The sequence below is a fragment of the Triticum dicoccoides genome, chromosome 4A (genome assembly GCF_002162155.2).
Source record: "Triticum dicoccoides isolate Atlit2015 ecotype Zavitan chromosome 4A, WEW_v2.0, whole genome shotgun sequence".
Lineage (NCBI taxonomy): Eukaryota > Viridiplantae > Streptophyta > Magnoliopsida > Poales > Poaceae > Triticum > Triticum dicoccoides.
In genome coordinates, this window is record NC_041386.1 from 692,871,544 (window position 1) to 692,886,753 (window position 15,210).

At 43.0% G+C, this 15,210-nt stretch overlaps 3 protein-coding genes across 3 annotated transcripts in view; 2 read left to right on the top strand and 1 right to left on the bottom strand.

The window, feature by feature from the left end:
- LOC119287963 (protein DECREASED SIZE EXCLUSION LIMIT 1-like) overlaps positions 1-3,668 on the bottom strand; it is a 7,941-nt gene extending 4,273 nt beyond the window's left edge. The window contains exons 1-8 of the mRNA XM_037567576.1: positions 3,494-3,668; positions 3,315-3,377; positions 3,175-3,243; positions 2,633-2,689; positions 1,733-1,932; positions 1,368-1,423; positions 1,110-1,203; positions 390-456 (exon numbers count right to left, since the gene is read on the bottom strand). Coding sequence (XP_037423473.1) covers positions 390-456; positions 1,110-1,203; positions 1,368-1,423; positions 1,733-1,932; positions 2,633-2,689; positions 3,175-3,243; positions 3,315-3,377; positions 3,494-3,621 — 734 coding nt within the window. The 5' untranslated portion in view covers positions 3,622-3,668. The remainder of the gene's footprint in view (positions 1-389; positions 457-1,109; positions 1,204-1,367; positions 1,424-1,732; positions 1,933-2,632; positions 2,690-3,174; positions 3,244-3,314; positions 3,378-3,493) is intronic.
- Positions 3,669-3,965: 297 nt separating this feature from the next.
- LOC119287964 (histone H3.3) lies at positions 3,966-4,835 on the top strand. The gene is made up of 2 exons (XM_037567577.1): positions 3,966-4,134; positions 4,251-4,835. The coding sequence occupies exons 1-2, from the start codon at positions 4,063-4,065 to the stop codon at positions 4,587-4,589; spliced, it is 411 nt and encodes a 136-aa protein (XP_037423474.1). The 5' UTR covers positions 3,966-4,062; the 3' UTR covers positions 4,590-4,835.
- A 4,902-nt stretch (positions 4,836-9,737) lies between these two features.
- Positions 9,738-13,153, top strand: LOC119284108. Its single transcript, XM_037563375.1, has 2 exons — positions 9,738-10,103; positions 12,758-13,153. Exons 1-2 carry the CDS (start codon positions 9,738-9,740, stop codon positions 13,151-13,153), a joined length of 762 nt encoding a protein of 253 aa, XP_037419272.1.
- The last annotated feature ends 2,057 nt before the right edge of the window (positions 13,154-15,210 follow it).

Sequence of the window (15,210 nt, forward strand, 5' to 3'; positions counted from 1 at the left end):
TCATGTGCAATATAACCAGACTAAAGCATTCAAATACCTTTTCCATGCTACATGATAGTTACTATCCAGATAAAACATTAGATATGTTCAGCTTATGCTATTTTTTAATTATGTGTGATCATTGCATGACACTTAGAGCCAAGACTCCCAAACAAAGGACAGAGGCCAGAGGATAAAAAGAGAGCATGGGTCCTGGACACCGATAGAAGGACCAGATTCACATTTAAACCATTTGCCAGAATTGACCTAAGAGCGAGCTCAGTTGTTTTTTTAACTGAAAATAGCTTAATAGTTTTTGTTCGGATACTACACTAGGCCATGGCACATGATAAATATGTCGAAATATTAGATACAAACATATTGGGCTTGTAAAATGTTGATCTGGGTACCTTGATAAAATATTAACATAGCCTCCAGATGCACACGGGATGAAAGCTTGCACGGCCATGCATAGACCTACGGACAACAGAATTACAGTTTTCAAGGATGACTAACAAGCATAAATAGTGAAGACAAACAAATGGCACCAAACAATAAAAACGGAGTTTTATGACTGTCCTGCAGATGCAGATTATTATTCTAATTCAATATAGTTGTAAACAAAGTCACGCATTATACCTTGTAATAACAAGAAAACTACAACACCACAGGAAACAGAAATAAACAAGATGCCAGAGAGTTTCATGCCATGGAAGAAGGATTGATCCTACATCACATATATACATCCTTGCTGCTGGATGGTGAAAGAGGTCAGTCAAATTGCAAGGCGTACATATCTTGGATATGTGTTTATAACTTCCTTCAACAAAAACCGAACATGAATCAACGGACCATGTAGGTGGAGCTGCTGGATGGTCATACAGGCTTATATTAAGTCAATAAAGCCCAGACGAACAATTCTCAAACCGAACAATTCTGGATTTTTGGTAGACAAAAAATTAAAACAACAAAAATGGTGGAGGCTACTCTGATATCAAGTCTAAATACTTCACGGTTCTACTACGCAAGAAGTTACCACCGGATACACATACTACGTACAACCCACCTTGGTATTTTGTTGAACAACAAAAAACAAACTATAGCTGGAGTGCTGAAGAGTGAGGACAAACCTTTTTGCTTGGTAGGGTGACCTGTCATATTAGCACTGCATCTTTTGGGCAAACACATTATCTTCGTTGAATTTTTAATGTCCCAAAGTTCAACCTGTAGATTTTGTTATGAAGTTACAACAAGAATGCAGTGAGAACAATAGAAGTAACAACATAAACAGAAAGCTCAGCCAGGCTTTCTTAATTGCATTATATTAAGTCAATAATTTATTTATAGATCATTAAGTTAGAAAAAAGATAGCATAGTTTGAAACTAACCTCAAACGATTCTTGACCAGCGATTGTCAATATATTTTGTCCATCCAAGGAACTGCCTAGCAAATACATAAGAAAGTCAACAATGCAGAAATAGGTTCCTTTTCTAAATAAAAAGTTATCAGACACCATGTTACAGTATGGTCTTCTTCTAAATGATGTCAGATTTGGAAATCAACAAAGTGTTATATTATGCCATTTAATTTGCAGTCTTTCCTCGACATAAATAAACGATAATGCTATGTATTTTTCCATTATCGAAAAGTTTACACTTCCATAATAAGTCAATAGTTAGTAAATTCATGTAGGATTCAGAGGTTATCACTGCTTTTAAAATGTGAAGGGATTCAGAAATGGTCGCACATTACCTTGTTCATATTCTTGTGTTCCTTCAGCAGGATTTAAACCATCTGATCCTGTATTATCTTCAATAGGTACTCTTTGTGGCTCAGTGCCACTATTTGAGCCACTCAAGTTGGTTTGTGTGCCATGTGCAGAACATGGAACCTTAACCAGTGACATCTTACAGAAATGGTGTGTACTTGTTTTAATTGTAAATATGGGCCTCCTGCAAGAGCACAAATAATGGATTTATAAATTCCACAGAAACGCATAGAACAAGTATGTATCCTTTTAGATTTGCACATGAACACTGTACATATTATCTTATCTCCTAAAATGCTTCACAAGTGTCCACACATCTAGGCCAATCATAGTTAAGTCAAGATATATTTATAGGAAAAAGAGAACTCTTGGTTCTAAAGGTCACCTGCTTAGAAGTTCTTCAAAAGTTTGCCACTACAGTTTAGGGATGAGGGCCATTATTATACATTTGGACTTAAAAGTATCATATTACAACAACATAACATCCGTCAAAAACGAGTAAAGCACCATAAGGGTTGTGCCTTCCCTACAAGCTATATAGTCAGGATGAAATACTGTCAGATAACATGAATAACTTAATTCTTATGACATGGTACTCAGAACGATATCCATATTTTGCTCATCCCTAACTGCTATCGTGGGTGCTTGAACTGAGTTTGACCATAAAATTGATAGCATCACTGATAATCTGACCTTGGCAGAATAACGCGAAATTGTAATCGTAAATACTTCTTTTCAGTTCTCCATGGGATGTGTGATTTGAAATATCATGTGCATGCGTATTTCCTTGCATTTAAGTGAGCATGAGCCTATTCCTGGGTCCTGACTAATCATGCACCAGCATATGTTTGATGTTAAGTTGTAGCACGTGAAGAAAATCATACCTTGAGAGCCCAGCTTCTTCAATCGCCCAGCCTTTGCACAAACCATCCCTGCCCTGGCTGTGTCAAAATCGAAAGCACATATATTTATTAACAAAAATCATTTCAGTGGAAAGAAGCATGCTCAAAATAAGCCTCAAAGGAAATCTCTACCATACACATTCCACAACATAATAATGTTGTAGTAGAAGTTAAAAAGCACTTGTAATTTCCCCAAAGTTCTGTTCAGCAACTCTAATTCAGTACTGGAATGCTACACCGATTCAGCAACAGTGTTCCAAATACAGCTCTGACATGGTTATACTTATACTCCCTCCATCCAAAAAAACTTGTCCTTCAAATGGATGTATCTAGCACCAAGTTAGTGCTAGATACATCTATTTGAAAGACAAACTTGGGACAAGCTTTTTCGGACGGAGGGAGTACTAGTTATGGATACGGGGAATTCTTGTGTAGCAACAAGGTGACACTGCATCCTGGGCTACGCTAAGTTTCAGAAATACAGTAAGCAGCATCCCTGACGGATTTCACCCCAATTCACTCACCTAGTGACCGTGTTCCCAAGCCCGGAGCCAGCGGCGACGGAATACACCCCAGCCGCGCCACCGTGAGCCCTGCAGAAGGAACGACACGCTATCACTGACACTGAACCTCCCGAAACTGAACCACACCCGCGCGGGCTTACCAGATGGAGGAGACGGTGCGGTGGCTCGCCGTGTCCCAGACCCTGAGCTCCCCGTCGGCCGCGCTGGTGGAGCGAAACCAGAGACCACGCGTCAGCGCACAGCAGAGTCGCGTTCGGCAGGGTTCATCGTAAGCGGCTGATGCCGTGGGGAGAGCAGAGAGGGGTTCAGGAGGGAGTACCCGGAGAAGAGGAGCGGGAGTGCGGGGTGGAAGCAGGCGTCGCTGACGGCGGCGCGGTGGCCCCGCAGCACCGCCACGGGGTCCGGCGACGGGCGGCGGCGCGGGCTCTCCCAGTCGCTGCTGGCCATGTCGCCCGGCGAACGAAGTGCGAGACAGGCAGAAGGCAATGCCGTTTCTGTCCAGCGCTCGACGCCTCAGCCCAAATGCCCACTTAGCCCACTCAAGAGGGCCGGCCCACCACGAACCGGCGCAGCGGAGCCCAGGCCACCGAACGCCACGCCACGCCACGTCAACGATCCGCGGCTCTCGCGCTCTCCGCCAACCAGCGGCGAGCACACGGATCCTGTGCTTTCTCGGGGCGGATCGGAGCCGTCGACCGGATCGGCATCCCGAGGCCTTTTCGCAAACGGTAACTGGGTCCACGCGTCCCGCCCACCTGCTCCGCCTACAAGTACCCCCGCCTACTGTCCCCCACTTTACTATTCGCCTTTCCGCATCCAGTTTGGTCGCCTTCCGATTCGAACCTCCCCGAAATCCGCAGCAGTCGACAGGAGGCCAAAGGCGCCGCCATGGCCCGTACCAAGCAGACCGCCCGCAAGTCCACCGGCGGCAAGGCGCCCCGCAAGCAGCTCGCCACCAAGGTCCGTCCCGCCGCCCCCTCTTTTCTTTCGATTTCGATCTGTTCATTCGTCTTTGTTGATTCGAAGATTTGTTGGCTGACGTTTTGGAGTTTGAATCGTCGTTGTGTTTTCATCAGGCGGCGAGGAAGTCTGCGCCGACGACCGGCGGAGTGAAGAAGCCCCACCGCTACAGGCCGGGGACCGTGGCGCTCCGGGAGATCCGCAAGTACCAGAAGAGCACGGAGCTGCTGATCCGCAAGCTGCCTTTCCAGCGACTGGTCCGCGAGATCGCGCAGGACTTCAAGACGGACCTCAGGTTCCAGAGCCACGCCGTGCTGGCCCTCCAGGAGGCGGCCGAGGCGTACCTGGTGGGGCTGTTCGAGGACACCAACCTGTGCGCCATCCACGCCAAGCGCGTCACCATCATGCCCAAGGACATCCAGCTCGCCCGCCGCATCCGTGGCGAGAGGGCCTAAGCTGCCCCCTCCGCCGACGCCGTTAGTGAGTCGGAATGAGTTGATTCTGGTTGTAGTTTGTTCCTAATTGCCGTGCTAGGTCTCTCTGCTTTTGTGTAGAAGAAATATGGTTGTTGGTACAAGCAAGACGAACTTGTTATGTGATGATGTTACTTTTGGTTTGCGATGAAGCAAACGTATGTCGAAGACCTCAGAACTGCTGTTGTTGTTAGCAACGACTCAGCTGTTGTCGTGTCCTTGATCCCATCGTGGTGTTCTGTCTTGATTCCTGCGTGGTTTTTATTTGGGTTGTGCTGTTGGTGGTTGCCGTGCGGTCTACTCGTTCTGTCGTCGGCGGCGATGTGGATGCAACCGTCTGTCCACGGCGAGGTCAGACACGTTTGTGATGCTTGTGGACGGTTTTTTTTTCTGGTCGACCTACCGACTCACGGAATCGTGGTCGCTACAACGGAGTTTAATATTTCCTTGCTACTGATAAAATTTGAATATCGTTTCGTGGTCGCTGGTGAGCTGTCCCTACCATGGAGTATGTTGAGAAGATTGTGGCGCGTGCAACACGGTATGACCAACTTCGTGCGAAGGTGTGCAAAATCCCATTAAGGGGGCATGTACTTATCTTACGTCTTGCATGTAATTTAGATATGACAAAAGAGAGTCTACAATGGTTCATCTCATTCATAAAAATGTGGTGAGAAATATTGTGTTAAGAGATCATCTCTTGTTTTCTCTTAAATAAGAGAAGACAAACCTTTTTTTATGACTCTCTCCTTCACCTCATCATTTATTCTATGTGGCACTCCTAAGCTAGCATCATTGTACATATGCCGTGTCACTTTCAAAATGGCAGCTGGAGAAGTTATGCCGTGTCACTTTCAAAATGGCTCCACTGTTATCTCTTTTCGTCTTGTCCAAAATATACATGTTGGCTTGTCGAAATCGTGTATAATACCTGACTCATGGATAATTCGTTTTGATACTTCAGTATAAAGAGTCATGCACGTAGATTTTATCTTTCAGAAAATGATTAGATCTATTCTGGAGCCGCCAACGTGCCACACGAAGAATTGTCTTTAGAAAGTATTTTTCACAAATTTATTATTGTACATACTAATGAAAGTACTTTTCACAAATTTATTATTGTACATACTAATGATCAAATGAAAGTCAAGAACTGGATTGAGTAGAGAATTTTCTCTACTCAAAAATTCTCTACTCAATCCAGTTCTTGACTTGCATTTTGATCATTTGTATGTACAATATTATTAGGGTTGAGTATCAACATTTGGGTTGATATAAAAAATCAATATTATTAGGTGCGTCATGAGTTTAATTTTTTAATTATATAACTTCAGTTTTTTTTTCACGGGTGATAACTTCAGTTTTTTTCGTGGGTGATAACTTCAGTTTTTTATATGTAGATATTTTATATATAACCATATGAGTTTGATTTCAGACAGTTTTTATATCCGAAGTAAAAAAGAACCAGAGGGAGTAATAATCTAGGGTGCAAGTCGATATAGAACTCGATGCATTTGAGACTATTCACATTCAAATTTGTAGCAAATATTTTTGAGGTGTCGTATATAACATGGATGCATGTTGTAAAGTAAATCGTTTTCTTAATATCTTGTATTTTAGCAGAAGATTTGGAGATACTACTAAACTTTTACCTAGTGTGATAAAGAAATGAAAGAACCAAAAACGACCACTCTTCATTTGATCATAGTGGGTTTCCCTCACAAAAATAATTTGGTTGTAGTTGGTGAATGCTCGCCTCCTAATTTTTTTAACACAAACACAGAAGCTCATACATACGCACGTACACTCACCCTCTATAAAGCATGCACACTTCCATATGAGCACCTCTAGAAACTGAGCCGGCACTTTATCTTGAGATTGACGAAGTCGCCACAGACGCATGCGTAGTCGACGGGAACATCTCCTCCCACGGTACGCACATTGCTGGAAGGTCTGAATAAATCCAGAAAAATGTGAGCACTAGTGTCAAGCCTAGGACTTTGAACTCTGGTAGGCTAAGGATACCACTGTTCTCCTAAGCATCTAAATCATTGACCAGTCAAAATTGTGAACCGGATTCAGAATTGAACACCTTAATTGAATGTGAGAACTCCTTAAGAAAGTGAACCGGATTCAGAATTGAACACCTTAATTGAATGTGAGAACTCCTTAAGAAATTATTGACCCATCAGTGTTGCATGATGGCATTAATTTTCCTTCAGTGATGAGAGCGTGCATGAGACTGATACATTTTTATAAGATAGTTGTTGCCGATTGATTTGAGAAATCATTGAGCAGTAAAAAAATCATGAATCGAAGTTAAAATTGAACACCTAAGTTGAATGAGAGAGTTTCTTCAAAAAACAGTTGACCAAGTAAAAATAATCAGGTGGTGAGAAGGGTGAGAGACTGATGTATTTCTGTAAGAATGCAAATTAACCCACAGATGTGCATGGAAGTTTCTTGCGGTGGTGACCACAAGTATTATATTGGTGCTACAGTGTTGTATGTTAGCATTTTTTTGTCAAGGGATGAGAGGCTGTGAAACTGATGTATTTTTGTATGCTAGTTGCTACAGATTGATTTGAGAAATCATTGATCAGTCGAAACGGTGAACCAAATTTAGAATTGAACCCCTCACTACCTCACTTGAACGAGAGAGCTCCTTAAAAAATTGTTAACCAACTCAAAAATTAGAACTCAATCCCGAATCATATTGGTGTTACAGTGTTGCATGTGGCCATTATCTTTTTCAGATGCCGAAGAGACTGATATATTTTTTATAAACCAGTTGCTACCGATTGAGTTGAGAAATCATTGACCAGTTGAAATCATGAATCGTATTTAAAATTGAACACCACAGTTCAACAAGAGAGCTCATTGAAAAAATGTTGACTAAATAAAAATTGGGAATCCAAATCAAAACAGTTGAATTAGAGGCCTTTACCCATAGGGAGCTTAGTTATAGTAGATAGGAGAATTGTGCGTCAACGTTTAATTTCAATACTTCTTTTGATTCAAATTTAGTACTTCAACCCAATTTTTGCCAACGTTTTCATGCACTTGCACTTCAAATTGAACTATATCCATTAATTGTCTAGAAACAGAGAAGAAAATAAAAAAATAAAAAATAAAAAATGAAGAAAATAAAACAAAAGAGAGATAAAGAAAGAAAGAAAATGCTGAGTGCTTTGTAAGCATAACCCACCGCATGCCACCGCGTGCGCAGCTTGTGAGCATAACTGGAGTTGTCTTGCGTAGAATGCATGTCTCTAGCATGATCTTGACATCAACCCCAATAGTATGCAGTATAAATGATCTACCCAATCTACCATCGTACTAGTAATAATGTATAATCTCACTATTTAAGGTACCCTGATTCGGACATTTATATCGGCCAACTGATAAGAACATGCATTGCCCCTTATGGTTGGTGACATGCTCATTCAACTCCCACTTTCACTGAACTACCTTTAAAAATGCGCCCATTGCCCTGCCCTTGCCCCCTCTCCACTCAAGAGACACATACTCATCCCTGAAGGCTATTATAGTGGCTAGGATTACTCAAAATCATTTATCATCCATTGACCGGTCGTTGTAGGCTGAGAACAATTCGACACCTCGTTGTTTTCTTCGAGTGATTCTATTGTTTGCTATAGTGTGAAGTGGTTTCACTTAGTTTTCTCATGTTGCTACAAAGGCTTACAGTTAGTACACAAGAAATGTGTTGTGACAGTGTAAACTTGTTGGATTAGCTAAAATTAGAGTTCAGATCAAACTGGGAGTTGGAGGCATCTAGAAAGTTTTATCAAGATTACCAAAATGACCTTGTGATAAAAAATATTTTAAAAGCTTCACTTGATTGCTCTTATTCATTGAGAAACATTTTTAAACCCATCCATATATTAATTAATAAACTTTAATACAATCGTTCATTACAGAATCCATCTCGCAGGACGGTACACTCCGCTAAAGTTAACCCATCCAATCTAGGATCAAGACGAAATTTAGCAATCTCATGGGCCACTTTGGTCTTGTCCCTACTAATCCTGCCATGTCACACTATGGAATAAGTTGAACCACACCTAAGGCTTCCCTCTTTAAATCCACAAGAGCTGAGTTATCCAAAGCATTATTAGACAAATAAAATTTCATAAACAAACAATTAGTCTCCAAAATGGCGGGCTTATGGTGGAACTGCAATATACAATCCCACTAAACAAGATCGCTGTTCTATTTCCTCGACATTTAACCATAAGTATTATATTGGTGCTATAGTGTTGTATGCTGGCAATTTTTTCGTCAGGTGATGAGAGGTTGCAAGACCGGTGTATTTTTGTAAGCTGGTTGTTACAGATTGATTTGAGAAATCATTGATGAGTCAAAATTGTGAATGAAATTTAGAATTGAACACCTCACTTGAATAAGAGAGCTCCTTGAAAAATTGTTGACCGAGTCAAAAATTGGAACTCAATTCTGAATCATATTGGTGTTACGGTGTTGCATGTGGCCATTATTTTTTTTCAAATGATGAAAGCGTGCACGAGACTAATATATTTTTATAAGCCAGTTGCTACCGATTGAGTTGAGAAAGCATTGACCGGTTGAAATCATGAATCAAATTTAAAATTAAACACCTCACTTCAACAAAAGAGCTCATTGAAAAATGTTAACTAAGCAAAAATTGGGAATCCAAATCAAAATTGCCCTCGATTGAATTAGGCCTTCACCCACATGGAGCTTAGTTATAGTAGATAGGAGAATGGTACATTAACGTTTAATTTCAATGCTTCTTTTGATTCAAATTTAGTACTTCAACTCATTTTTGCCAACGTTTTCATGCACTTAGGGCCCGTTCGGAAGTTCTCCACGAGCCAGCTTCTCCGTCTCCGCGTGGGAGCCAGCCCGAACGCATCAGCTTCTGGAAGCCTGCTTCGCGGAGACCCAGCCCGCCGCAGTGTAATTTCGTGGAGCAGCTGAAGTGTAGCTTCTAAAAAAGAGGAAGGTGGAGTTGCTCTAATTTACACGAATGCCACCGCCAAGTCAATCCTGTACCGGTTCGCCCTTCCCCTTCCCCTCGTCACCCAGTTTCTCTTGTTCCCTCGTCCCCTTTCTACAGACTGTAACCCTATGAGGGCGCCGCCACACCGCCGCCGGCCGGCCGCCGGCCTGCCGCCACCCGTCCAACGAGGCGCCGGTGCTCCGCCGCATCCCTGGAGGTTTCCCATCCCATACCCACTGCAGTCGCCGCCCAATCTTGGACGCCCGAGCCTGCTTCAACTCCCTGCGTTGCTCGTCGCCGGTACCCAGTCAACCCGCTCCGTCAAGCTTGCTGCCGGATCCAAGCCAGAGAGCCCATTTCTCCTAGCTCTCTTCACCACGCCGGCTTCCTTCCTGACTATTTTGAGTTTGTACAATGTTTGGAGCAACTCTCTGCTCCCGAACGAATCGCTGCTCCCGTTGGAAGCTGGCTACGGCTGGATTCGCGAGAAGCTGGCTATTTGGAGAAGCTGGAGAGGATCCGAACGGGCCCTTACAATTCAAATTTGAATTGAACTATATCCATTAAATGTCTAGAAAAGGAGAAGAAAAGAAAAAAATATATAAAAGATAGAAAATAAAAGGAAAAATTGAAGAAAATAAAAGAAAATGAAGAAAATAAAGGAAAAGAGAGATAAAGAAAGAAAGAAAATGCCAGAGTGCTTTGTAAGAAACACCCGGCAAAGGTTGGCCTTTGCCGAGTGTTTTGTATTTGTCAAGTGTAACAAAGTAATCAAGACGATTCTAGTAGTGGCATCCATAGAAGCGCGTGAGCTTCAATTGAGATGGATTTAACAACCACCCATGGAAATGCTAATATTTTTTCGTTGCTCCCACATAACCCACTGCATGCCACGGCGTGCCCAGCTTGTGAGGATAACTGGTGGAGTTGTCTTGCGTAGAGTGCATGTCTCTAGCATGGTCTTGACATCAACCCCAATAGTATGTGGTATGAATGATCTTCCCAATCTACCATAGTACTAGTAATAATGTATAATCTCACAATTTAAACTCATGGTACACTAATTCAGACATTTGTATCGGCCAACTGATAAGAACATGCATTGCCCCTTCTGGTTGGTGACTTGCTCCTTCAACTCCCACTTTAACTAAACTGCCTTTAAAATGCGCCCCATTACCCCGCCCTCGCCCCCTCTCCACTCACGGCTAGGATTGCTCAAAATCATTATCAGTCATTGACTGGTCTCTTGTAGGTTGAGAACAATCCGACAGCTCACTGTTTTCTTCGAGTGATTCTATTGTTTGCTACAGTATGAAGTGGTTTCACTTAGTTTTCTTATGTTGCTACAAAGTCTTACAATTAGTACACAAGAAATGTGCTGTGACAGTGTAACTGGTTGGATTAGCTAAAATTAGAGTTCAGATAAAATTGGGAGTTGGAGGCATCCAGAAATTTTTATCAAGATAACCTGAATAACGTCGTGACAAAAGATATTTAAAAAAATCTTCACTTTACTGCTTTTATTAATCGAGAAACTTTTTTTAAACCTATCAATATATTAATTAATAGACTTTAATACAATCGTTCATTACAAAATCCGTCTCGCAGGATAGTACACTATGCTAAAATTAACCCATCAAATCTAGGAGTAGAATCAAGATGAAGTTTAGCAATCTCATGGGCCACTTTGTACTCTCTATTAATCCATGCCATGTTGCACTGTGGAATAAGTTGAGTGACACCTAAGGCTCCCTCTTTAAATCCACGAGGGCTGACTTATCCAAAACAATATTAGACAAATAATTTTTCATAAACAAACAATTAGTCTCCAAAATGACAGGCTTATGCAGTGAAACTGCAATATACAATCCCACGAAACAAGCTCACAATTCTATTTCATCGACATTTGAACGGACTGGAAGTAAATACCACGAAGAAATGAGCACCGATCCCTCGTGATCTCTCACCACCATGCCAACCGTAGCAAATCATCTGCCGCCATGAAGCTAGTATCCGCATATTGACTGAGAAACATGATGTTAGTTTTTTTTAGGGGTGGAAACATGATTTTATTGTTATGTTAAAGCTGTAACATTCTTCTAGGAAATTCCTTTTTTTTTGAGAAAACCCGTAACTTTATTCATAGACATAACAATTAGGGGTACACTGATTTGGACCTAAGATCCAAGAAAATACAAAGTAACTCATATGACTAAGAATTATAATGAAATCTCTTGAAAACACCTTCTTCACAATATCAATCTTTGGTCGAAGAAATACTTCAAAAGCTTCGGTAAAGATACTACAATTGGACTGGAGCAATGATATTGTCACTCTTTCACCCGCACGAACATTACCAATAATGATTTTTGAAAGCGCCTTGAGCCGCCCTGCCAAAAAGATGGTAAGTCTTGATCGATGAGCGTACTTGGGCCGGGAATGATCCCTTAGAAGTGCATGCCGTCGAATCACTATATCTTTACTATGGTGTCTATGCAAGATTTCACCTCCACAAAGAATCAGACCAACAAAAAAAGCTTGACACAACAACGTAAACTCATCAGATCCGAATAATCTGATCTGCGAGAACAGAAAACTCTTTAACCTCATGGCACCGCCAAAAGGATGAGAGGAAATCTATTCTCGCGAAACTAATATCTTCACTAGACGTTGACGAAGAACATAGAGGTCTTGAAGATCCGAGGTCGCCCCACCTCTCAGCGTCAAGATAGCAGCCGGAGGTAAGGGGACCTAAATTTCTCGGATGACAACGACGGCGGCGGCACGAGAAAACCCTAACAGATAGAAGAAGAAATACGTAGCAACACATTTTTATTAGGAAGTTAATAAAGCTGTAACATGATCGTAATATTCAATTTCGGCCTGACTATCTATCACGTAAAATAATACTAGTAGAAAGCCCATTAGTCCCCTGCCCCGGGTTCAGAAGTAGAAAGCCCATTAGCCGCTATTGCAAGGAGTCAGCAGCGAAGTCGCGCCCAACAGGAAGTAGTAGAGTTGCTCAAAAAAAAAAGAGAGAGGAAGTAGTAGCACCCGCACGGTTGCTATAAAAAAAAGTAGTACCCGCACCTCGCCTCGGCGCTCGCCGGAAAACCGTGTTTCAATCCGTCCGTGTCGGCGGAGGAAGGAGATCACGGAGGGTGGAGGAGAAGGTCGGTTCCTCCAATCCCTCCTTTCTTCGCCTTTTCCGTCCGTGAATCTGTCCTTGCGGGTCGATCTCGCGGCGGCCATGGAGCCGGATCTGGACATGGCGGCCATGAGAAAGAAGCTAGAGGATGCGGTGCTCGGCACCTGGCTGTGGGACAAGGAGCTGGACTCCATCGTGCAGGAACAGAAAGAGCGAAACGACGAAGGCGATTACGAGTACTACGAACCAGACGAACCGCACGAATCAGACCAAGAAGAAGAGGAGCTCCACTATGGTGGTTCTTGGGGGTACGGGTATACGTTCTACTACGAGGACGGGAACCCTTATTACGTCGCCGACATGGAGGAGAGGTGGGAGAAGATGATAAGGTGTTAATAGACGGATATTCGGTCTATGCTCCATCTTTCTATGCAGAATATAAAAGGCTCCATTGGCACATTAACACTGGCCACCACGGCAGCGTCGATCTAAGAATGGCTTCTATCCCAAAGGCCGTATTGGCTGTGTTGGAGTTTGAGGTGCATCATCTTGGGGACAATTTGTTTGATTCACTTACAATAACTGCGGTTTATCGTACCATGCAAGGGGGTGCTTTTTCAGTCTTCAATGGCAAGTTGAGTGTTTGCAGGCTGCCACCGGTCACAGTTTGTGTGGATTACACCAAGAATTTGACTATAGACTTGTACACGTACAACAGTCACTCAGGTGATGATAATTGCTATCCTGATGGCGTTGTTGGTGATTCGAAAATTCCTGGATATTTTCATTACGACATTGAGGATATTATGTCTGACACCGTGTGGTTTAAACCGCAGAAGAGTGGAAGCTCGACAAAATATTCAAGTAATTTGTACGGTCTTGTAATGTCAGTGAAGGTCACATGGTCTAGCTTGTGTGTACCATGTCAGTAAGATTTATATGTGCAAGGTTTGTACAATATACTTCCATATAAAAGTGTTTTCTTAGTTAGAATTGATTAATTTAGAGTTATTTTCACTCTTTTACCCGCAAGTTTCATCGTTTGTGACATATATTACTAAATTTATACTCCATTTAAGCAAACTCGTCCCACATTTTACCCCATTTAGTATTTTCCTCAGTGTTAGTGCTGATTGGTCGTGCCACCTTTGAGGTTTCTCATTCTTTGGTTTTTGTCGCTTAGTCTTTTTTTCAGCAGCAAACCGTCCGGCGCACTGGTCCACTGCTCCAGCCACTCGCACGACCTCCGCTCCCTTCGTGAAGCCTGTTGGAGAGATTGTCGTTGCCGCCCCTCCACCTGTGGAAGTTGTTGCTCCGACGCGGGTGGACAACGGCAAGTAGGACACGAGGGAGGTGCCAACGGAGTGGGGTGGCGTGGGATGTTGCCGCCGGGCGCCACTATCTCTCTCGGTGTGCTGCTGCAGCTGCCTTGCACGCCGGTGTATCGCACACGAGCTGCTTGATGGAATGCACTCCCTCTAGCTGAGGGACAAATAGCTCTTCTCGCGGGCATACATGGTGCCTCACATTGAGGACCACCCGTACCAGTGCGCCCCCAAGGTGGCATTCCTCCCTGGTGTGCATGTGTGTTGTGTGCAAGCTCGTGGGTGTGTTGTGTATGTGCTCAATTGACCCACGGCAGCCCGAGCGCCTCGCCCATCCCCTCCCTCGTCCACGCGTGGTGCCGAAGTCGATGGCTTGTCGCGAGCTTGGTGCAGTTGTTGTGCTTTCGCTGGCAAAGAGCTAAAAAGCATGGACGCGGGGTGGAAAGAGGGGGATACGCATACGTGGAAACGAGATATATAAAATAAAATAAAAATAAGCCATGTAATATAGAGTTAAGACAGAAAATTAATGAGAAAGAGATCAGAATACTGCCCCATCCATTGTCTCTTCTATCAAATGCTTGATGCTTGATTGATCCTTTTCCCGTGTCATTGCAAGTTGCATCTTCGCTCTCACCCCTGGGCAATCGATTGGCTACCTACCTAAAAACAAGCAGCCAAGTAGCAAGAATTCATCATTCAAGATTCAGCAGCACTGCAAGCATTCAAGTATTCAACTACTCAAGGGAGTAGCAGTTGGCGAGCAGCACAAGCATTCAATGAGCAAAACGTCGAAAGCTCTCTTCACATCCTTTCTAGTCAGCTCTTGACGTATTGCAAAGTGAGATCTTTTGTTACCTTTTGGATGTGGGATTGCTTTGACAAATGTGGCCCATGGAGGATTGATGCCATCCCTAAGGTTGTAAGCCATCATGTACTCACAACCATTGAACTTATAGTTGCAAGGAAGAGCTTCTCTGGCAACAAGTCTAGCAAGCAGTTGTGATCTCAGCAACACATTCATGTCATTATGAGAGCCAAGCAACCCAAAGGATGAATGTCAAATTCATATATCATCCAATGCAACAGCCTCGAGAATGATTGTTGGATTGTTGCAATGGCCTCTGT

Bases quoted from the DNA above. Each gene is read 5' to 3' on its own strand.
- LOC119287964 (XM_037567577.1), top strand. From the start codon at position 4,063: ATGGCCCGTACCAAGCAGACCGCCCGCAAGTCCACCGGCGGCAAGGCG. The intron at 4,135-4,250 runs GTCCGTCCCGCC...TGTTTTCATCAG, and splicing joins GCAAGCAGCTCGCCACCAAG to GCGGCGAGGAAGTCTGCGCC.
- LOC119284108 (XM_037563375.1), top strand. From the start codon at position 9,738: ATGAGGGCGCCGCCACACCGCCGCCGGCCGGCCGCCGGCCTGCCGCCA. The intron at 10,104-12,757 runs GCTATTTGGAGA...CGGCGGAGGAAG, and splicing joins GCTGGATTCGCGAGAAGCTG to GAGATCACGGAGGGTGGAGG.